At 42.8% G+C, this 24727-nt stretch overlaps 1 protein-coding gene across 1 annotated transcript in view; it reads left to right on the forward strand.

Annotated features, from left to right (window-relative positions):
- Positions 1-6937: 6937 nt before the first annotated feature.
- MOB3B (MOB kinase activator 3B) overlaps positions 6938-24727 on the forward strand; it is a gene marked incomplete at both ends in the record, with an annotated part of 30649 nt that continues 12859 nt past the window's right edge. Inside the window, one exon of the mRNA XM_084305591.1 lies at positions 6938-7355. Coding sequence (XP_084161717.1) covers positions 6938-7355 — 418 coding nt within the window. The remainder of the gene's footprint in view (positions 7356-24727) is intronic.

Below are 24727 nucleotides of genomic sequence, written 5' to 3' on the forward strand. Positions count from 1 at the left end.
AGAGGTGTGCCAGCCCTTTGATTTCTTTGACTTCGCAGTCTGCACTTTCCACCCGAGAACCCTGAAGCCTCAGTGTTGTTCTTACAGTTATCATATAAGGATTAATGCAAGGTAATCCTGGTACCTTTAGAGAGAAGAGAAGAAACCACAGGAATCCTTTTGTGAGAAGGACATTAAGCCAAACTGCAACTTCTTCTAAAGCTGCTGGAACCTCTGTTATCATAAGCAAATTATTGTCCTCAAGCATCAGTTAACTTCTTTCACTGCATGCTACCATTTTCTGTTGTTATTTTGTGTATTAATTAAAATGCTCTATGTCTCCAGGTAAATAACACAAACCATGGACAAAAGCTGCAGCAGGACATTTTTTTCTTTAATAATGTTGGCTCTTCCTGAAAGCTTTTGCTGTAGAAACCATGGAGAAGCTATGCAAGTGAGCACCTGGGAAACAAAGTCATTGTTTATGCTTTTCTGTTTACTTCTGAGACTTACAATACTTTGGAGTTCAAAAATGAAGTTTGCAAGACTCTTGAGAATAGGATAATATGTAGAAAAAGGATACAATAAGCTTCAGAATCTGGTTCCCATGTATGTGCTTTTTAAGAATCATTTTTGCAGTAACCTGAATTTGCCTTGATCCTTTTTCCTTTCTCTTTTGACTCTGCCAAAACCCTAACGCAAATCTGTTACAGGTTGGTAAGGTGTTTTGTGTGTGTGTGTGTGTGTGTGTTTCTTTTTGTTAATGAGGAAACTCTTTTCATTGCATGAAGTTTTCATCATGAAGTTGCACAGCATGATCGTGCTACATTTTTTCCTTGTGATTACAGATAAAACTTATCTGAATTGCACAAATTTAAGTATGTAAATAAGATATGGGGGATATTATTGTTTCTACTCACTTGGATGCTTTTTGATGTGTAAATAGGAAAGGTGTTTTCAGACTTGAAGACAGGCCTTTGCTCACTCAATTCTTCATACTTAAGTGTGTTAGAGAACCTGTTCATTATCTATTATAATACTGGCTCTCAAACAGGAGCCTGGATGTAGAGAAAGTGTACACTCAAAAAGGAGCATTGGTATATACATGCGCCTACATCTAAAATATTTGTTGCCCATGATGTCTAATGTAGCTGTAGTGAAATGCGTAGTGAAATATGAAGTCAAACATGAGAAGTCTACAAAATGTTTGTGCTCAATGGGATTTTGATTTAATCTGTGCTTTTCTACAGGCTTCAGCTGTCTTTGAACCAGGCAGTGCAAGTACCCAGAATGAAGGCTTACATTTTGGAAAGAAAAAATGTAAAAATAAGTGGATGAAAAGTTGATTTTCAGACTGTCTTGCTGGATAGACAGCTTACTGTGTCACTGTTGCTGGAGAGATCATATCTTTCCACTTCCTTGATGAATAAAACGTGAATTGTACCAGCTACATTCCCAGCAGCCCTCTAAGACCTGTGTAGTGCTCACTAGAGTGCTGTGAGGAAAGGCGTGTGTTTGTACACAGTGTGTCACTTAATGTTGTTATTACCTATGATTTAATAGAAAGTATATGAAGAAATGATGTAGTAGGTTTTTAACTCATTAGTGACTCAGACAGGACAGTGATCAAGCTTTACTTTTTTTTTCTCTGTGTGTGGTATTTGTGTAGGTAGGACTGGTTTATTATTTCCGTGTGCTGACTTACTATACCTGCTGTTTATGCTGAGTTGCCCTGAGCGTGGCCTAAATTTCCATATGTGCATGTTTCTACATAAAGCTGGGGACAACAGTGATTACTGTGGTGCTGATACCACACGTGAAGATTTTGTGGGTCTAATTCTTTATTCTGAGACCATCTCCAAATCTGGGGCAACCATTCTCAGGCACAGCTTTGCCAACAAAGGAATTCACCAAACTACATCATTCATGCCATGGAACAGGCACTCAAGAAAAGCTGCAGGTGACTATCACACCTCTTCACAAATACACTACTCTGAGAGGAAAGAGGAGAAGCTGAAGTGTTAGAAGGAGTTATCTACTTGCAGTGCCCATACCAGGACAGCCAAAAATGTATAGTTCAGAAGTGCATCCAGAACACGGTCTCTATATGTATAGTTAGAATCTGTCATAGGGGATCAGAAGCCATTTTCTACGGCCTTTGACACTAGTACAGATCAGAAGTTCTGCTGGCATTACTGTGGTGTGAGAGAAGAGTTGAACATGAAACAGTGCCAAATGCATTAGGAATAGTCATGTTTAATTTTATGTGGAAGGAGGATGCTACTCTACCATAGATTTCAAGGAGCATTTAGTCATGAAGTATCCCTTTCAAGACCAGATAATGGAACTGGGAGTATTTCTCATTCTCTGCGGATTAAAATTGTCATGGAAGTGAGAATGATGGCAGGCAAGCCAAGTTACATTCCTGGTACTTTAAAAATCACGATATTTTGCTCATTGCTTGTTGTTAAGGTTATCTGATGAGTTTCTTTTGATAATGCTGCATGAGTTTGAAGCAATAGCTTTGCTTTATACGTCTAACACTACAAAGCTGTAATTGACAGTATGTGATCCATGATGGAATGACAAACCTCTCATTGCGTGTTCTTGATTCAAACACAGTGCTGCAAGGTGTTGGAAGTCTAATGGTGCATGAGTTTCTGCAAAGGTTTAGTGATTCAGTCCAAAGCAGAGGAGTGGCCATCCTGCTATTAAGCACCAGCACTTTATTGCCTAAGCAGTAACGATGCTTTTAGAGCCTTGACTGTGGCTGGAGCTTTCCCATTAGTTGAAGTCTTTGAAGAGCCTAAACCTAAAGTGAATCTCCACTGAAAATCAGGTACTCTGCTGAGCCACAAGCTGAAGCTTAGACTGTTCTTTTGTCCCTTGTAAGTGAAATGAAAGCTTCTTTCTTCCATTGAAGTATTGGCAATGCTGTTTGTAACTGTTTAGAAATGCCTGACTGAGCTGGTTGCTTAAGTGGGGGCAGTAAGGGCATTGTATAACCTGCAAGATTGACGTCTGTTTCAGCAGTGAGGGGGTGTCTCAAAATTCTTTATTTCTTCATTCATTTCTGCTAGTTTTTGAATGAAGAACAGGGCTAAATAGACAGCAAATACCCTCGGGAAGCAAGATGCACAAAATTATTTCAGAGGGCTGATTTGCTGTGGTATTTTTGTCAAATTCAGACCATACTTTTTTCTGTCTTGTATGTGAAAGTATATGAGAAAGCCAGTAACATGTCCCTAGTTTTGCACAGCCTTCTGTGACATTTTAAGAGAGAGAGAAAAGACTCAAGCTTTGGTACACAAAGAGTCAAGATAACGAGTTGTTTGGTGAATGTTTTGGTCGCTTCATCTCTTGATTTGTGTATGTCCTGGTTTCAGTTAGGACAGAGTGAATTTTCCTCCTAGGAGCTGGTAGGGTGCTATGTTTTGGCTCAGGATGAGAAGAGTGCTGATAACATGCTGTTTTAATTGTTGCAGAGCAGTGCTTACACCAAGCCAAGGACGTTTCAGCTTCTCACTCTGTCCTGCCAGTGGGCAGGCAGGCTGGGGGTGCAGCAGGAGCTGGGAGGGGACAGACACAGTACAGCTGACCCAAACTGGCCAAAGGGGTATTCCATACCATATGGGGTCATACTAAACAATATATAGGGGTGGCTAGCCGGGGGGGGGGGGGGGGGGCGGCAGACTGCTTGGAGTTAGGCTGGGCATCGGTCAGCAGGTGGTGAGCAATTGCACTGTGCATCACTTGTTTTGTACGCATTAGTAGTAGTAGTACTATTATCATCATTATTTTTATTATTATTGTTGTTGTTATTATTTTCCTGTCTTAAGAAACTGTCTTTATCTCAACTCACAGGCTTCACTCTCCCGTTTCTCTCCCCCATCCCAGAGAGGGAGGAGGGAGGGTGAGCGAACGGCTGTGTGGTGTTTAGCTGCCGGCCGGGTTAAACCACAACAGTCTGTTAATTGTTTTTCTGCAAACTTACTGAACGCATGCTGAGTGAACATATTTAATATGATTGTGTTTGTATATTCAGTAGAAAATAGCTTATAAAATATGGTGCCTTCTGTTTTTCTTGGAAAAGGTTTAACAGCAGTGAGTACTGAGATTCAAAATATATCTTTTGAAGACAAGTTTTATTTGGTGCTCAGCTTTCTGTTAAAAACTCCTGTCACATTATGGTGAATGTTTACAGGTGAGGAAGGGAATCCAAGTGGCCACATTAGAGTGCCAGACTAGAAAGATTAGTTACCTGAGCTGTAAAGCTCCACTGCTAGCATCCTCGTTATTGCAGACTGGGACTTTGGCTTGATGCCATCTCAAAGTGTGCTGCTCACCAGCTCGGTCTGAGCAGCAGTACTCACCAGTCCTTTTAAAGGGCATTAAATAAACAGACACAGAGCTTCTAAGAATCGGAGAGATGGAAGTTTCAGGTCTTAGCAACAAACAACAAACTGTAGGGCAAAAGTTGTCTCTTTAAAGTGCCCTCATCTCCTGCCAATGACACTTAACTAAATTGCTACAAGGTTAGCTTTATTTCAGGTCTTTCCCTGACCTTCATCAGGTTTCAGCACCTCTGCGCTGTGCTTGAACGCTCTGTCAGGGACCGTGTCAGATCTGACAGTGGTCTGCATGGAGTTCATCCCTGAACGTCTAACATTTTGCTGGCACTGAAAGTATGGCTGTTTATGAATTCATGATTGAAGTATCTCTGCATGGCAGTGTAAAGATGTGCCATCAGTAAAAGGAGAAGCAAACACATCTCTGCTGGATTCATTTAGCTGCATCCTGCTGCTAAATTGAGTGGATGCTAATCTTCCAGCCATTTGGGAGAGTATTTTTCATGGTGCTTTTGTTCTACTGCATGGAGATGGGGTCTAGCACATCAGATTTCTCTTTCCTTAGGTATGTGCAACTTTCTTGTGGTGCTTAAGAAAAAAGAAGTACCTTTATCGAGTTCTTTCTTGCCCCTCAGCAAAGCTTTGGGCAACTGTCTTCAAAATAATTCAGTGCTTTCAACACACAACCTAGCAGAGTTTTCACGGATGTGATTTCTTTTAGGGAAAACAGTGGAGCACGCATAATCCCTTGGAGAGTATTCATTATGCACTGATAGGGTATGATTTTTGTAGAACTGTGCAAATGTAAAACATTGTGTTATTTAACTTAAATAATGCACAGCATGAAATGTTTGCTCTCTGAGTCTTTAATTGTAAATCCTTTGATACTAAAACAAAATTCTTGTTGAGCTAGCTCCTATCTATGCTATCACCTACTAATTGTCTGCATTTACTGATGTTAATACTCTTACACATCTGAGTATGTGTAAGAAACGAGGATCTAAAGCAGTAATTTACTTTTTTTTCAGTCAGGCTGGCTGTTAAAAGAGTTAGGGTATTCTGAGTTCGAAGGGACCAACAAGGACCACAGAGTCCCAACTCCTGGCTCCACACAGCACCACCCAAAAACCAGTCCCTATGTCTGACAGCACTGTCCAAACACTTCTTGCACTCTGGCACCTCAGTGTCGTGACCACTGCCCTGAGGAGCCTGTCCCAGTGCCAGACCACCCTCTGAGTGCAGACCCTTTCCCTAACCCCCAGCCTGACCCTCCCCTGTCCCAGCTCCATGCCGTTCCCTCAGGTCCTGTCGCTGTCCCCAGAGAGCAGAGCTCAGCGCCTGCCCCTCCGCTCCCCTCCTGAGGGAGCTGCAGGCCGCCATGAGGCCTCCCCTCAGCCTGCTCTGCTCTGGGCTGAGCAAACCAAGGGACCTCAGCTGCTCCTCATACACCTTGACCTCTAGACCCTTAACCTAGCCCTTCTAGCCTTTCTTTGGTCACTCTCTAACACTTTTATGTCTTTCCTATATTGTATTGCCCCAAACCACACACAATGCTTGAGGTGACGCCACACTAGCACAGAGCAGAGCAGGACAATCCCTTCCCTTGACCTGCTGGCACTGTTGTGCATCGAGTCATGGATCCACTATGCCAAGTATTCCCCTGTGGAGAAGATGAATAGAGCTATAAAGAAAGTGACAGCTTCACCATTGCTTTTTAATCATTTTACGCAGTTCAGTGGAAAATTAACACCGCTGCTGAATTCCTGAGGGTGGGTCAAGAATGATAACAACCTCTGTACCGGTCTGTGGAATGTAGTAATTATTTCTGTGCAATACCGTAGGTAGGCTCCACTCTAACTACATCCTGTGAGGTCTGCAGAACAAATAGCCAATTAATTAAAAATACAGAACAAATATGGAGAAATCTTGCTCGTGGATTGTTTTTTTTTTTTTTTTTTCCTACGGGGAAGAGGACTGAATCTATGGTGAATGCTGAGAGATACCATCTGTCGCTTTAGGAACAGTTGGATAAGACTTCTAAATAGTCACGTGGTATTTCGTCTGCTAATTTTATACATATATTAGGTATGGTGTTCAATCACTGTAAAATACAGCAAAATGTAAGGGTTGGTTTAAAAATGGTATAAAGATGGTAAGATTATGCAAGATACTTTTAATTCCCATCTTTATGATAACTTAATAGCGTTTGTGTGTGTAGATATTTTAAAAAGACAGAGATGTTAATTCCTTAATACTTTGAATAAAATGAAGCTTCTCATTTAATTTAGGTTAGGGATTGGCTAGTTTTTAAGGCTGGCTTGTTTTGGATTCTAAATTTGCTTTTCAGCTCATAATTACTACAGTAACAAACGGATGGGTCCGTTTGAGCTTACCATTAACATATATTGTTTCCATATCCTTAGGGACATGAAGCCTTTCGGGAAGGCTTTCAAGTGGAAGAGCTAGTAGACGGCTTTGAAGCTGGTACAAACTTCAGTGACGAAAAGAACCTGGAAGACCTGTAACAGGGAGCAACCGTTTTCAGTTACTTGCATTAAATCTCAACAGTGCTTTTCTGCCATCTGCTGCAGAGCAGGAGATTACCAGACATGTCCATAGCACTCAAACAAGTCTTCAATAAGGATAAGACTTTCCGTCCAAAACGCAAGTTTGAACCTGGAACCCAGAGGTTTGAGCTTCATAAACGAGCACAAGCCTCTCTGAACTCAGGTGTGGACTTGAAAGCAGCTGTGCAGTTGCCCAGCGGAGAAGACCAAAATGACTGGGTAGCTGTCCACGTTGTTGACTTCTTCAACAGGATCAACCTCATTTATGGAACTATCTGTGAGTTCTGCACAGAGAGGACCTGCCCCGTGATGTCTGGAGGCCCTAAGTACGAGTACCGGTGGCAGGATGACATGAAGTACAAGAAGCCTACAGCATTGCCAGCACCCCAGTATATGAATCTTCTCATGGACTGGATCGAGGTGCAAATCAACAATGAGGATATATTTCCTACAAGTGTGGGTAAGTGCAAGGAAGAACAGTAAACTGTGTTTCACTCTGTGTACTTAGCACACTCCCTTCCTGACCTCACTTCTAGGGACTGCAGAATCCAAGCCTTTAAAAGAGCAAGTGTGAGCAGGAGAGTTTTGCAAGAATAGTCTGAAATGGATGAAGTGTTAATTATGGCTGCTACATATGGGGAACAGGGGGGTTTGTAGCCTAAAAGGTTTTTGTTTGAGCCTGTTGTCCCTAGTAAGCTTCTGCTTCTCAGGTCAATTGTTAAAGGTGGACTATATTTCATTATTACTGTATTGAAAGCTAATCAAGTTTGAATTGCTTTGTGCTTTGTCTGTCCACTTAAGCAGATGCAGCGTGGATGGAAAGCAAAGCCTAATTAGAGTGGTACCTTCCCTTGGAAGCGTGTACAGCGCTGTGCAGCACAAGGTAGTGGAGAGTCAGGAATAGGGAGAACTCTGCTCTCCCACCCTCTTGTGACTTCACACCCAAAAAAGCTGATTTAGGAAGTGAGTTATTCTCCAAATCACTGTTTCTAAGAACAGTAATTTTCTATAAACCATAGCAAAGCCTACCAACTGTATCAGCAGACAGCCTGGAGAAGGGAGCTGTTAAGATCAGCACAGCTTTCCTTTTAATACTATAGTTAGTTTTTCTGAAGAGTAGGCAAGTAGGTTCAAGTCTCTTTGCCTGAATAGTTTGCTCTGGATGAGGAGGACTTTGCAGAAGGGTGCATTGTGTAGTGTAGAGAGCCTAAATCTTTAATGTGACTGCAGGTAATGAGAAAGGATGCTGTGCCTTAGCAATGTCAGTGTAATTAGGTAAACTTTAGCAGTTTTATTTTATGAGCCCTGATATACTTTTTGCAAGTGCAAAAACTGGGAGCTATTTGTCAGAATTGTGAGCTGGTATGTAAATACTTGGATCAGTAACAAACAATAATAATTATATGTTAAAATTAGTTCAGCAGAATATTTTACAGTTTATGTGGTTACAGCCTCTGGCTAATTGTTAGGAGATGATACATCAAGAGGTTGCATGTATTGGTAATCTTTCTTAACCTTTGAAATGCCTTATTCTTGGCCCTGGCTGCTGCTTGCTTGGCCAGACTTGTGGTTTGCTTCCCATACCTTATCCCTTCTCTTTTCTAAACTAGTAGGTAGAAGGAAGGATGTAGCTATGCCTGATTAGCTATATTTTGCCAATTTAGCAAGAAGCGAGATTTCACAGGAAGCAGCACCATATTATTTTGTATAGTGAAAAATGAGTTTGATTTCTTAAAGCATTTGTTATTTTTGTGTCTTTGGTATGAAGGAATTTTGGAATTGAAGGTGGGGCTGCAGGTCAGGGTGCAGTGAAATTAAGTGTTTTTGCTTCCATTGGTCTTTTTGCATGCTTTTGTCATACCAAGTTTTGGTCTTGGAGTATTCCATGGTCATTCTATGCTATTGCTGATTGTAGATGCAGAAAATATCTCTGGCTTGAACATGGGCATGGTAAGCAAGTAACACACAGGCATATTGAAACAACAACAACAAAAAAATACAGCGCACAAGCTTTCAGGTCTGGTGTCTTCCCCCTTATGTTTTCAGTAAGATACATCTAGATAAACTTTTATCTCTTATCTCTTGCAAGCTTAAGAAGGAATCAGTAAATATCCTCTACCATTTTTCTCTTCCCAGCAGCTACTGCTGTTGTGGATTGGTGAAACTGAGGAAGGGAACAGAGTTGTGGTCTCTGCAATGGGGCTGGACCCTGATACAAACAGGAATTCTTGATGTCTGTTACAAGTCTTTGTCTCCCCCCCCCGAATTGGCCTCAGGGAAGAGGAAGAGACTGCTTGAGCCAATGTGGAGTGTTGGATTGTGCCATGGTTGTGTTAGAAGTGAAAGTGACTGGAAAGTCACATGAAGATGTTTTATATAAAACCTTTGAATCAGTATTCCATGAGGCAGCATTTGCATCTGTATTCCACTTTCCACTCCTCCTGAGCTTTTATTGCAGATACCATGGTGACCACCTGCCCATTCATTAATCATTATCTTCCTGATTCACCCATTTGTGGTGTGAAACTGTTGGCATGATTGCTTGGAAGGCCTGAGATCTTAGGAGAAGGAGATGCACACCGTGTTCAATCTGGAGTTCTGCGTACCTCTGCTCCCAGCAAGTCCCTAAGTAGGCACACAAATAGTCAAAGGGATATTTGGATCAGGATATCCCCAACAAAAACAATATTCTGAAGCCTCAACCGGTAAGAAAAGTCATTGGGGAGCCTGGGACCCATTCCAGGGTAAGCTGCTTTTCTTCCAAAGGAATCTTTCAGGTTTCCCACCTGTAAAATGGAAATGGTACTACCAGCCCGTACACGTACCGTGAGTAAAGCAGCTGAATGAAATGTAATAGCTCAGCACGTGTATTGTTACGTGCTCTGCTTTCCACAATTGATCAGGGAGAGAAGCTTTGTTACGGCGCTGGACACCATTTGTTCCTGCCTGTTCCACAGCAGCCTTGGGTTAAATGCAACCACAGGGTCGCTGTTACGTTCAGCATTAATGCAGACCTCTGCTTTCATTCAGAGAGATTAATGGCGGTGAAAATTAAGATTGCTCCTTCTTCAAAGTAGTTGGAATAGAGCTTGAAATGCGATATATTCAAAAGTCAAAACAAAACAGGTGTAGGTATGCCATTACTAACAGTACGTCAGTATTAAAACATAGTATCTGGCTATAACTTAAGGAGATTAATTTATTGCATTGAAATCTTTGCAGCATATGGCCTGCAGAGAATTCCTCTGGAAAAGGCGTATGTCCACTGGATGGGATTTCAGGTGGCCTTTCCATTAGCAGATAAGTTTGGGATCTAGAGTGATTTATAGGAGCTGTCCATAGGAACTAGTACACATTTTTCTCAGCTTAATCCTATGAAAATCGCCCTCTTTTATTTGACATACCTCTGGCGAACTGCTTAAAGAGGGATGGGGGTAGCCCAGCTTGTTGTGCTTTTGCTTTGTTTCTTTCCTTTCCTTTTCTTTTTTTTTTTTTTTTTTTCTTCTAACCACATGCAGTCGAGTTATAAATGGTTATGAATATAGTATTTAACACAAATGCCCCTCGGTGTTTGTAAACAGCACCATAACCTCTGGCCTGTGGCCGCTCACCAGCCTGCCTGCTTCCTGCGCTCCGGCTCCTCTCTTGCTTTCTCCAGTCGTGCTGGTGAAGGGCCTCTTCCTCCAGCCACTCTCCTGCCAATACTGAACTGGTGGCAGGAGAAAAGGGGGCTGCTACAGGAGCCGAGGAGCTGTTCAGAGCTGTGTGAAGGTGACAAAAACAGGTGCTGAATATGAGGAGCATTTCTGCTTGAAGCAAAGTTTAAAGGACTGTCTTTGGGAAACAGACTCACAGCCTGTGGGGTACTTCACTGATGATGACCCTCATCTTATTCCCATTATTCCCCCTTTCCTTTGTCCATTTTTAAGTGGATTTAAAGCAGCTGACAGCTCTGGAAACGCATTCTGTATGAAGCCAGCCACACACCCTGACCTGTGCTGCCCCTCAGGAGCAGGGCGGAGGAGACTTCACTCTGCTCAGGTCACTCTGGTGAAGCTCTCAGTGGTAGGCCCCAGCATGGATTTTTATAGCACGCTGGGGTTTCGTTTAGCTTTGGGATAAACTTTTGGCCTTCCATGATACTAAGTGTTTTTCTAAGCACCTAGGAACCTCACTATTTAAACACCTTTAAAGGGGTTTATTTCCATGGGTCACAAGGACGACTTCTGTAGTCTGTTGCCTCAAGCCGTGTTTTTCTGCTTTATCTCTGTGCACTTTGGTAAGCAGGCTGAAGAAGTCATTTGGAGCAGTAAGTCCTTGAGGCAGCTTCAGCCTTTATTGAACTGTAGTTGTCTGCTTTCACCATGTGGGCTTGGGCAGCGTCGGAGGAAGGAGCTGACAAGTAAAGCAGCGCTCTGCTGCTGTGCTCCCTTCAGGCCCTGCTTCCTAAACACAACAAGGTCAGTTGCCTATCCTCCTCCGCGTTGCAGGCTTAAACTGGGAGTAATTCTCTCTTGTTTAGATTCCTGAGCAACTGGGATGTTTTTTTTTTCCTGTTTAAGAGTCTCTGGGGAAGATGCTCAGATACAGAGTCCACGAGGGATTATTATCTTCATCTACTTTGATGTGACCTCCGGCATAGCACAGGCTGGAGAATGTCACCACATGACTTCTTCACCAGGTCCATAACTTCAAGTACAAAGAGGGCACAGAAGACAGAGTTCTGCAGAAATAAACAAGAACATGAACATGAAAATGCAAAATCACTTCTAAGCTAGGAGAGTTTGCGTGGAGTAGGATTTGAAAAGTATTAAATTACTGTAATCAAGTAGCCTGGTTATGGCTTCTCAAAATGGCAGCACGCTCTTAAAATGTCTAAGACTTCAGCTGAAAACTTGATGTATCTCAGACAAAACTTTGCTGGGGCTGAAGGGAACGGGTCATATGTACTTACAAGAGCTCTAAGTAATCTTTTGTGCAAATGAAGTAAAGAGAGGGTTCAGCAAGACGTAGGTTATTGCATGCTGAGGCTTTTCTGTAGTCATGAAACAGTGTGAGTTACACGCTTGTATGTATGTTAGGGCTAAGTTATAGCAGCAGCAGAATTATCCTTTCAGAAGGTTTGGAGTCGTGAAGTATACGGGCCTGGAAAACAACACACAGATATTTTAAAATTAGTTGATATGCCAGAACCTCCTCCTTCTCTCCCCTTTTTTTCCATTCCCATGGTTCAGGATGTAACAGATACTGTTCTGTAAACTAAACAGGAAGATGGATCTGCCATTTCAAGAGTACCATCAAAGACGGTTGATAAGCATTGTGTTGTCTCCATGTGGGTGGTGAATCATATCATTTAATAGATAGATAAGTATCTTGCCTTTTATGCATTGCATTACTTTCTCACTGACTGATTATACTTTGGAGCAATTTGGTTCCCTGATTTTGTCTGGAATCTAAAATGCCTCGATCAGTCCAGGCTTTCTGCTTATCCAAGAATAGGGACTGAATCTTAGGAGTACTCTAGCCAGTCCTCAACCCCAATCACTGCTAATTACTTGGGGTAATAGTAAGGAGTGACATAGATCGTCCAGCAGCATGCTGTGCAGTTTTAATCAAGTTTTTTTTTTGTTTGTTTGTTTGTTTGTTTTTTTTCAATCGGCTGAAATTGCTGAGGATTAAAGGCATAGGCGGTTTGGATTTTCCACTATTTGCCTGGTGGGGAAGTGCGTTGTGTCAGAGGAAGTACGGGGAATATTAGGCAATTTTAAGTGATTAGTGGATTTCAAAGTGTTCCAGAGGTGTTCCTTCCAAGTGATTTTTTACTGCCTCCTCCATTTTCCAGAAGTGGTTTTTGAATGGCTACCTCAACCTGAAATTTTGAAATTAGGCTCTCTGTCCCAACTCTTACATTACAACCACTAGTATTATGTTCTTCCCCACCCTGTGCTACAGACCTAACTTAGCTGGCAGGGCATGCATTTAGCAGTCTGTTGCTATTAACAGCTAATAGCACATTACTTTATCTTGGAGAAAGGCAGGATGGGGAGGTTTTCTGGGATGATTCCAGATTCATGCTACTACCCATCACCACTCAAAGCAGACTAGAAAATCGCTAGCTAGTCTTCATGCATGAGTTGAAGAAATGCAAATTCATCTCACCACGAGAATGAATATTGTAAATCCCAAACAAGCACATTGCCTGGAACAGTGCAAAAATTCAGTGATGCAGCAGCAAATACCATTTTCAGACTGCAGGTACCTGACCTGGTAGGTGACTGTGCTCCCAAAGCTGCCTCATCTCCCCCGTGTACCCTCTTGATCTGATGCTAGATGTGCCATTTCAGGAAAGTTCTGGTTTTCGTCTATCTAAAGCACATAAATTAGCCCATTTTTCAGTCTATTTCTGATAATAATAGAAGGTAAGTGCAAGGGAAAGTAAGTGCAAATTCCACAGGAAGGATTTGGCACTGCTGGTATGAAGAAATCCTTCCTCACCTGGAATATGGGCTGATGCCTCACATGCCAGGTTTTCTGTGTTACAGCCATCCATAAGGGCTAAAAAGCATCTTTGCTAGCATGCAGAAAAGCAGATCTCTTCTTCTGTTATCCATGCTACAGAAACTGAAAAAGGAAAAAGGAATAAAGACTTAAGTGGTAGCATGATGGTAGAGAGAAAGCTCCTGGGCAGAGGGGTGTGTCGGCTGGGTCTGTAAAGACTAAGAGATTTCAGAATCTGTGCTCACTTTGATTTTACTGCTGCAGAGGCAAGAAACAAGAAGTATGGTGCACCTGCAGGTGTGGTGACCCTGGGGGGAGCTGGAGGCACCTGTCCTTTAGCTGACAGACCACTCGCTCTTCAGGAATGGAGATTTCCAGCACACTGTGATCGCACATCACTTGAATTAGTCTCTTGAAGGATCTGCAGCTTCACCACCACAGCTTCTCCCCGCTCTGAATGTGTGACCTGATCTCATCAGCAACCTTTGCTGTGTGGCTGAAGTCTGCTGTGTGTCCTGTCAGGGATGCTGAGGTTGGGCTTGTGCTGAGCTCCAAGCGTGGGAAATTCAGTGTCTTTGAACATGCTTTGTCTTGAAAGTGGGTTTTCTAGAAGTGAGATCCCTCGGCATTCCACAGCCTCGTGTGCATTCTCTCCCTGGCGAACAAGGAGAATAGCTCCTTACATGAAACCTTATAAAACAGACTTTGTCTGATATGCTGCAAAGCAGAGCACACGTGGGAGTGGCATTTACAGTCCATAATTGCTTTGCTGAACGATTTTCTGGAACCCAAATGAAGTAAGATTCACAAATACCACCTTTTTTTATTTTCTAATTTTTATCCATGTTTGTTTTGCCAAATATGAGTTATTTAAGCTCCGAAAGATTGCAGAAAATTCACTTTACTCCCACAAAGTATTTTCATCCACAAGGTCGATCTTCTGAGCACAACAGCAGTACTTTTGGGCATGTTTTAGGCGGAATCTGCCCAAGGAGGGAGATAAGCCAGTGTGGTCTTCAGCTCCCCCAGCCACGTGATAAGAACGGTCAGCATCACGTGTGGTCAGAGGGGTCTGAAAATCATTTAGTCCTGATTAAAACACAATTGTATGGAGAATTCACCATGGAACTGGTAGAGTGCTGAGGTAGGGTGGTTCTTGGGGCACTTCTGGAAAGCCTACAGCGAGGGCATGAGCAGCCAGAGGTGGATCCACCGACCAACACTGCCTTCAAGTTTGACCTTCCTCTTTCGAATAGAAGTTTGGCCTTCTCATTTCAGTTAGTGTCTAGTAGAGCAAAATTAGAAATCTTAACAGGAGAAAACTCATTAGTTTCTTTTAAATGAGGCCCTCCTGTCTTTTATAGATAATTTTTGGAGGAAAGTCAAATATGTACTTAAAAAATTACGTGGTTAGAAACTCCTTGTGTTGATAAAAGCCATGTGTGAGCCTGTGTTCTTTAAAAAACAAAACAAAACAAAATAAGAATGACATTCAGATAATTTGAAACATTTGTAAGCACCGTGTTTTCATCCTCAGAATGCTTCAGAGAAAACCATCAGGGTTTCTTTATCAGTATTATGTGTGGTTGTCACCTGTGCACTTGCCATGGCAGACAGATGATGGAGTGGCACATTTCTGTGCCTCATTATGCAGCAGCCCCCTGCACGGAGGAGAGCAGGTGCCCATCTAAACGAAAGTCAATAAGCAGTTGTGGGAAGAAAAACTTCCTGAGAAAAAAGATGCTCAAAAGTGTGGCTCCTGGAGGTAGCTGTATTCTGTCTACAGCATTCGTTCTCGAGGATGATGATGTATTGAGGAAATGTGTTTGTGCCTGTATCGATCCACAACAAGTGGCAGAAAGTAACTGAAAACACTGGAACAACAGAACAAAAATGGATGCTTGTTGGCTTATCCTCTGTGCTTCAGTGGAGTGTGCGTGTGTCTGCTCTGATTCTCATGCTGCCAACTGTTACGTGTAGGTGGTCAGGAGACCACCTGACTTCAGGAAAATTAAAATAAAAATTGGAAGCTTCAGTGGCACGTGCCTCAGAGCTGCAATAGGTCTGCCAAAGCAGAGAGGAAAAGGCTTTCATCTACCTTTGTTAATGTCCTGCAGCAATGCAAGCACAAGTCATACTGGCTGCTGGCCTGCTGTAGCTGTAATGCAAATGCTTCTGTAAGCGTGTCCAACAGGAGGTATGTCCACAGGTGCATTCTGGAGCTGGTGAGGGGAGGGCTTATTGGTAGTTGTGAGCATTACTTTTCAGTCTGCTGGTGTATGCAAGCTTCTCTTTCTATGTGACTTGAGTCCTACTCCTAAACCAGCTGTCCTACGGCCGTACATGACATATACAACCATAAACCTTTCATGAATTTCAGAGCACTGTGGAGCTCCCCCAGATGCCTCTGACTGATCTCAAGGAACTTCTGTGCTCCTCTGCTACCCCACAAAAGTCTGCCTGCTGTTTGGCTGTCAGCAGTGCACAGGCACGCAACAAAGGCTGGGATTTCATTGACATTCTCATGCATCCTGGACGTCCTCCTAACATATGTAGCTGCTGGCATAAGTATTTGGTTTTTATGTTTGTTTGTTTTTTCCCTAAGCTGGGTGGTTTTGACTGGAGCCTGTCAGCCAGCGCAGTCAAAAAGCAGCCAACACTGAAAGAGGAGACAAACCTTGCATCCTGCATATTGCCCTTTGACATTTGAAGCCAAAAGATGAAGGCCAGTCTTACCAATGTAGCTGTGAAAGGACAAGATCTTGTCTTTTCCACCTGGAAAGAAAAGATCTAACGTGTCACAGTGAGGTAATTAACTTCACTTTTGCCACCTACCAACCGTGTTGACAGAAGTGTCTTAATTTCCCTTCTCCTTGGCTGCTGGTCCATGCTGCTTCCATCTGCCCGAGCAGTGTGCTGAGAGAAACCAAGCTGCTGTTCGCGCCACGACTCGCTCTGACGCAGGGTCCCCAGAGGAAGGCTCTGCAGCCTGACACTCATTCTTGGGCTGGGATGTAACCTCTGTGTCACAGACAAGAAAACCGACAGGAAAAAAAAAAAACCTTTGGTCATAGTAGGCAGTTTGCTACAAAACTTTATGTGCAGCAGAACTGGAAGTAACAAATCATTTTCAGCACTTGACACTGTTTGTATGAGACCCAAAGTCTTGTTGCTAACACATTTAACTTTAAGTAGTTCTTTTCATGTAGAGAAAACCATGGAGCCAAGGTCTAAGTGGTTTTGTTTTCCCTGAAGATTGGCATAGGACACTATCCAGCAGAAGATGCACCACATGTTTCGTGTGTCTCCCTTTTCAGAAGTTTTGCTTTAACTGGAAAATCCTCAGGGCTGTAGAGTCCTTGTGATGGTGGATAAATGCAGGCCTTGGTACTTGACGGATGACTGTTTTGTGTGACTTAGAAGAAAAACCCGGCTTCAGAAAAGTCGAAGATTAAGACCTCACAAATGTTCAGAGAATCTGAGCAACTCAGCGAGGAGTGGGGCAGGCTTTACCGCCGGTGCTGACACAGAGGATTTTTGATTCTTTCCATCTCACAGTGAGTCACATGTCTGAGGAGCACCAGGGGGGCTGTGCCCTTTCGTAAGCCTAAAAATATATGGTGGAAACTTTTATTTTCTTCTCATAATGTGAATCAGTGGCACTTTGACTCATGAGAAATAAAAGGAAGGTTGCCGAGCCATCTGGAATCAGGGATGCTCAAGAAGGGAATAATCAAAAGTCTGTTAGTAGTTGGAAGGGAAAAAGGAAGACAATGAACAGATTGTCTTTGAAAGACAAAACTCCGTCTGGATATGGAAAAAAAATACCTTTAGTTTTAAGAGGCAGATGTTCAGCTGAACAGAGGAACGTTACAGCTTACCAATAAATGTGTGCTATCAACATTAGCATAGTGAAATGGTGGTAATGGTTGTTCGTACAGTGTCAGCTCTAATCAGCCATAATAGAAAGAAGTCAGCCCTGTGATGGATAAATCCCTAAAGCTTGATGCTAAAATACTCAGCAGCAGAGGCACTTCCAAACCACATGCTGGATGGAATCAGACCTTTTAGAAAAGTGCCAATGAATATTTGGGCATTAAAACGATACATCTGTTTAGAATTTAAGTGCTTTAAAATTAGTAGCATACCATGGCTGCCTTTATTTTGGAGTTTTAGGGCTTGCTTCTGGATTATTATTTTTAAAGATCCAATTTTGGAAGGGCCCCATTGAACAAGGTGAATGTGACTATTTCATCTGTCAGGTAAGAGACCAAATCTCAGGTAATCAAAGTAGGCTGTGTAAGTGATTTGTCTTGTGCTACGTAGTTATTCATTGGAGTGTCCAGAGACAGGTAGTATTAGGGATTCCCGATACTGCCTGTCTGTTCCAAAAACATTAGCATTTTATGTATGAATTTGGAGTAAACAAAATTAAAGCTAATGCCTTCAGAAAGATTCCAACCCTGTGCATTGTTAGCCCTCAAATTAAAAACCTGGTCAAAGTTTCTGGAGGAATTAAAATCGCAGAGCAAACAGAGCAATGTTTGCCTGGTTGTTTTTTTTCACTCAGGACTTACAAGACGACAGTGTTTTGAGTATTTTCTTCCAGAACCATGGATTTTGAGCACATGGGTTGCAGAAAAATGGCCATACAAGTTCAGAGCAGGGGTCTGTGCAGCCCACTAGAGGATGTCCTTGGAAGATGAATGCAGGAAAAGGGCAAGGTACTATTTTCCTAGCACTCAACAGCTCACTTTTAGAGGTTCTCTCAGAGGTGTCAGAACACCCTTTGATCTGGGAGATTGTGGCAGAAATGAGCATCTCACAAATGGCAGTCCCTCTCTTTTATCTTCCTGCTGGTTCCCTGCTCTGCTCATTTCAGTTTTCTAATGGTTTGGGCTTTCTGCAGTCGAGGATTTCTGTCCATAAATTCTCCAGGTGAAGAAAAAAGTAGTTGTTAAGTTCGGGTTACAGCCAAAGATACATCCTTCCTTTCTCCTTTGAAGTGAAAATCAGGGGTGTAAAACTTCATGCCTGTTTTGTCCTTCATTTACACCTGCAGTTCCTTTAAATCCTTCATAGGTTGTCTTGGAATAGGCATATTTTAAGAACTCCTTATACCACAGTAGCTGTCATATCCAGAGACGACAATTTTGGAATAAAATAATAGTGCTTATTTTAGTGTTCAGGTTGCATACCTTGAGCTGATTGATTACCATTTAAACAAAAGTTTGTATTTTTGCTGCAGAGACCGCAAAAGCATTACTTCCCAAAGGCACAGCAACATGAGTTAATAAACTCAGAAAGAAAGGTCCCGTTATTTAATTGCTTTACAATAAAACTGTGTGAAAAAAAAAGGTGTGTGTGTGGGGTGGAAATAACCATGAAGCATGTTGACCCGAAGTGATCAGTTATTATGCATTTGCGGACATTTGCCACCAGAATTGTTGTAAAGTTTTGGTTTTGCATGTTCTGTGCCTCCTGCAGACATTTGGGTTGCAGGGCACTGAGGACTTCGCTTTGAAGCTGCAGCTGCTTACACGTGAGCTGAGAAGCTTTACAGTAAAGCAAGTGATGATGCAAATATTCAAGATGAAAAAATTGCCTTGTGGAATGTAGCCTTCAGCTGAAATGAAGGATTTGTTTGTTATCTCTCTTGTCATCTGCCTGAGCTTATCCTAGCATGTCTCTGATTGTGAGGGCTCGGCTGCTAACACACACAAAACTTCTTTTCACTCCATTTAAAAATGTTTCATAACAGTTCCTTTTTAAATAGCATTAAAAAATCTTGCTATTCTCATCATAAGTGCAGGCTGACCATGACACCTTCTTCGGTCTTTTGAGTAGGCTTTTACTTCAGGTGAGAAGTTTTTGTAAGGATGATTTACAAAAGATATCTTTGTTTTATTAGGATCTTGTTGTTTAGTTGGTATTGTGATTTCTTCTGATTTTTTTTTTTTTTTTAAATCATCAGGGTGGGTTTCGTAATGGATATGTAAAAAATATGGAGGGAACAGTCAGGCTGTGACAAATGTCTTTGACTTCCAGTGAGATTTCTGAATCTAAGATCTGAATCTTCTATAAAACTTTTTGAAGGAAAAATGATACTATATTGCATAACTGGGAGCATTAAGCTAAGGATTTCTGTCACTGGAAGTAATTCAGATTGTGAAGGCCAAAATGCACAAAAAAAAAAAAAAAAAAAAAGCCCAATTCTTTTTCCCAGCTGCAGTCTGTCTTCTCTGCTTAACCAAAGCTGTGCTGAAACTTTGGGAAAATTTGTCCTACAGACATACACCAGTACCACCATAGTTTACCAAACCTAGCTTAGGGTGAAATTGTGTGGGAGAACAAAACTGGACCTTTCTGCTCCAGCGGGTGTTCTGTGTTTGGCAGCCATGGAGATCCTGCAAAAAAATTAGGGCTGCCTATTTAATTTCTTGTTTTATACTGCAATTAAGCCCGCAAAAAGGTAACCTGAAATGGAAACAGGTAATGAACTGTGCCTGCCTTACAACCTCGTATAGCTGGAGATGTATAGCTGTGCAGTTAGAGGTCTAATTACAGCATCATTCCTTCAGAGGACTCGGAGTTTATACACATAGATGAGATCCTCTTGAGCCTTCTCTTCGTCGGGCTGAAGAGTTGTACCTCTTCGCCTCTCCTCCTATGAGAGATGCTCCAGTCCTTTTGTCACCTCCGTGGCCCTGCACTGGACTCAGTCCAGGTAAGTCCATGTCTTGTAGTGGGAAGCCCAGGACTAAGCACAGCACCCAAGGTGTTGCCTCAGTAGTAGTGCTGAGAAGAGGGAGGGATCACCTTGTTTAACCTGCTGCCCGTGCTTTTCCTCTTGCAGCCCAGGATACTGCTGGCCTCTTTTGCCAGTGTAAATGTCAAAGTGTCAGACTTTACTGAAGTCAAGGTTAACTACTTCCATTGCTCTCTCCTTATCTACCAAGCTAGTCATCTCATTGTAAAGACTACCAGTGATTTCCCCTTGACTACTCCTGATCAGCTTTCTGTCCTTCACGTGGTTGGAAATGCCTGCAATGAGAATCTTCCCCATCACCTTACCAGGGAGTGAGGGAGGCTGCCTAGCATGTAGCTCCCCACATCTTCCTTGTCACCCTTTTTGAGAACAGGACTGATGATCACCAGCCATCAAGAACCTTTAGGAGTCTCCATGACCTCTAAAAGGTTATTAACGATGGCCTCTAAGTGCCATTAGCCATCTCTCTCAGCACTTGCAGGTGTAACCTTTCAGATGCTGTAGACTTACATATGTCCAATATATTGAAGTGCCTCTGATCTGGTTGCTGCAGAAATGCTCCTTGCTTTTAACAATGGATGGCTGTCCCTCTCTTTGAAAACCCCTTGGGATATCAGGGCTGATAGAGATTTGGAAACGCCGGCAGCTGTGTTGGGAGACAAAAGGTGGCTCTCTTGTGAGTGATAACAGAAGGTGTAGCAGTGAAAATCAGCATCTGTAAAATCTCCCAGAAAATAATCTAGTTGTATATGCCCTTTGACTCTTGTTCAGAAAGTATTTCTTGTATGAGAGACCCATCTCTTGTGGACAATAGAAAAAGACAGGATGGAAACATAGGTTACGAATCAAATCACAAATCAAGGCAGAATGACTTAAAACTGAACACTGCCTTCCTGTAGTATAGGTGATTATAAAAAGTATTGAATATTGAAGATGAGGCATGTACAGATTAATTAGAATAGTTAGACTTTTTTTTTTTTTTTCAGTGAGTATAATGAAAATTCATATAAAACCATACTTTCATTTTCATAATATTTTCTCCTTGAATAAAATGGCAGGAGCCATATCTTTCTTGTATTTCTGTTTTGGCTCTGCTGGCTGCTGTGTGTCCCCAGCATGCTCCTTTATAACATATAATTTCATGTGATCTATATCTAAATCACCCACGTGTGATCTAAAAGCTGGGCACTTCCACCATCAGCTCTGTTCCCCTAGGACTGAAGTTTTAACTTGCAACCTGTTTTTTGCAATGTGAACCCAAAGGGTAAGGAGTGCATCTTCCGTGTGAACTTCCAAAACATGCTGCTGAGCAAAAGGGACACTCCTTTCTTTTTAGACTTTCTTTTTGTTAATTCCTGGTGACAAAGAAAGGAGTGTAAGGACTCTCAGCTGTGGTCTCCAGCTGCTAATGCACCCAAACAGCCTCTGCTGGCTTTGGCAGATGGTTCCTTTTTATCACTGCATCTTTAATGGCCCACTTCCCCTTGTTGGCCAGAGACAAGCAACAGCTGTAAAATCATCTAATGGTACTTAAACATACCTATTAAACTTTCCATCTGTGTACCACATTTGAACTCTGCACGCTGCCTCATTGCTAACATGGTTATCCCAAGAGAGACAGCCACAAACAGCCCAGTTTATATTTTATTTATTTTTGAACATCAGATGATGTTCACAAGCAGGTTTTGAATTGTCTTTTTGCTTTAAAAATGTTCAGTGTAATGCGGAAGCACAAAACATTATGAATGCTGACTTTTAGCTTTGATGGTCTCAAAGGAAAAAATGAGCGTGGAGTAGCTTGTGAAATATCAGTGCAGTATTTACTTCTGCCAGAGTTATCAGAAATTATTACTAATTAGAGCATGCCATTTTGTGAATGCCAGACTTTAGAGACCTTTGAAGAAACCTTGCTTTCTGGATGCTTCAAGTGCAGTGGAGGCAGCACATGGTACAGGGCAATGAACAGTCTCTGAATCCTAAGCCTGTACTTATGGTGGCAAAAAAATTGTAGGGGTGTAGTAAAAAAGGAGAGCTGTGAACACCTCCAGGGATGGGGCATCCACAGCCTCTCTGGGCAACCTGATCCAGTGCCTCACCACCCTCTGAGGGAAGAATTTCCTCCTAACCTCTGATCTAAATCCCCCCTCTTTTACTTTAAAACCATTCCCCCTTATCCTCTCAATATCTGATTGAGCAAAGAGTTGCTCTCCATCTTTTTTAGAAGTCCCCTTCAAGTACTGAAAGGTTGTAATGAGGTCTCCCTGGAGGCTTCTCTTCTGTAGCTGAACATCCCCAGCTCTGTCAGCCTGTCAGGAGCTCCAGCCCTCTGACCAGCTTTGCGGCCTCCTCTGGACTCGCTCTATCCACACCCTTCTTGTGCTGGGGGCCCCAGAGCTGGACGCAGCTCTCCAGGCGGGGCCTCATGAGGGCAGAGCAGAGGGGCACCGTCATCTCCCTCGAACTGCAGGTCACTCCTCTGTTGGTGCAGCCCAGGACGCAGTCGGTCTTTGGGCTGCAGGCACCCACTGCTGGGTTGTGTCGAGCTTTTTGCCCACCAGAGCCCCCAAGGCCAAGCTGAGGGCTGCTCTCAGTGAGTTCCTCTCCCAGTCTGTGCTCATGGCTGGCATTGCCCCAACCCAGGTGCAGCACCCGGCACTGGGACTTGTTGAACCTCATTAGATTGAGGTGGGCCCACTTCTTAAGCTTGTCCAGGTCCCTCTGGATGGCATCCCTTCCTTCAGGTGTATCGACTGCACCACTCAGCTTGGTGTTGTCTGCAAACTTGCTGAGGGTGCACTCGGTCCCACTGTCTGTGTCGTTGATACAGATACTAAACAGCACCGGTCCCAGGACAGACCCCTGAGGAACACCACTCACCACCGCTTCCACCTGGACATGGAGCCACGGGCCATCGCTCTCTGGGTGGGGCCTTCAAGCCAACTCCTTATCCACCGAAAGGTCCGCCCTTCAAACCCATCTCTCTCCAATTTGGAGACCAGGATGTCATGTGGGACCACGTCAAAGGCCTTGCAGAAGTCCGCATAGATGACATTGGTCAGTCTTCCCTTATCAACTGATGCAGTTATAAACTACCTCACGTCGCCTCCTGATGCGCAGGGAGGTTTCTTGGTTCACAGCTGAAGTTCTGATCGAGCTGTGTAACAATGTACACAGGATTTTCCCCATCTGTTCATTGTTCTTTATAAATTTTTGATGAATCACCGTGAAGAAAGCGGTCTCTTGATCGTGATACAGTTATGCAGTTTACATACTAAAAGCTACTTTTGCAATGCTGGGAGTGCAGATGATAAATGCATGAATTATTGGCTGGAAAGGGAGGCAAGGGGGAGGAGTAAATGGTTGAGATCTTGCACTGTGGGACTGCTGACAGTCAGCAGTGGAGTTCTGCAGCCTTACGTGGGGCACAGAAGAAAAGCTGCAATTCTGCCATTGTGTAAAACCCTGCTTCTCCCACGGCTGTTTGTAATCTCTTTGCATAGAAGAGAGGCATGCAGGCCAGCAGGGTTTGGTGCAGGCACATCGGGCAGTGTCTGGCAGCTTACTGCTGTTTGGTGGTGATGCCAGGCAGACGGACACGCTTCCCAGCTCGGCACGGTGTGCCAGCTCTGACTGCAGTTCATCAGGAAACAGGCTGGGTGTACGTACCCTAACAGTAGCAGAGTATGCGAGCAAAGTGGCGAGGTAGGTGGCAGTAAGTGCAATTCATTTGCTGTCCCCATGGGGTGTCTGCCTTGGCTGTAAGTTTTAGGGAAGACAGACAGATTGATGGGTGTTAAGCTGAAAATCTGTTAGATGTGACAGTGTAATGGATCTTTTGAGTTATTAAAGTAGTGGGACACTGAGTGCAACAGTTTTTGTTTTTGTTGTTGTTGTTGTTGTTGTCCTATCAGCATTATCTGTGTTTCTGATACTCATGTTAGACTTTCAAAGGAGGTAATAGATAAGAAATGTTATAATGCTACACAGAGAGATGTTTGCAGTAGCAGGGAATCCCATGTAACTTGTACTTGTCACCTCATGTTGTGCACTAAGATTACTTTAAGAAGCTTTGCAATTTTACAAAGGTAAGTCTTCAGCTGCCATCACTCAGCGCAGCAGTTCCTCCAGTTTTACAGGGACAAAGCAACCATCTTGTTAAAGAATTTATTGGACTTCTTGAAGGACACCTGCCCCTTTTGATTTGTTCAGTCAGGCAATCTGTTTTGCCACTGTAAAAGACAGATGATAAGAACATTTGTTTGATTGATTAATTGTTTTGGGGGAGGCAGTGTTCTTTTTTTTTTTTTTGTTGGGACATGTCCAAGCACCAATCATAGGAAGTTTTGTCCAAAATAAATCATGGGCTTGTGTACAGACTAATTTTGTCACTTCTGGAGGAAGAACTGTCCTTTGGCATTTTATGTGGTATCAAAATGGGAGCTCCAAAGAGTCTTTGCAAAAGCTTAATGTGGAAAGTCTCAATGCAGAATAATTATTCTTGTTCTTCCCGGGGCTTTTATTTATTTTTTTTGTGTAGAATTACAATTCTCCTTTTTCCAAATCCT

The sequence above is a fragment of the Netta rufina genome, assembly GCF_964035555.1.
Source record: "Netta rufina genome assembly, chromosome: Z".
NCBI lineage: Eukaryota > Metazoa > Chordata > Aves > Anseriformes > Anatidae > Netta > Netta rufina.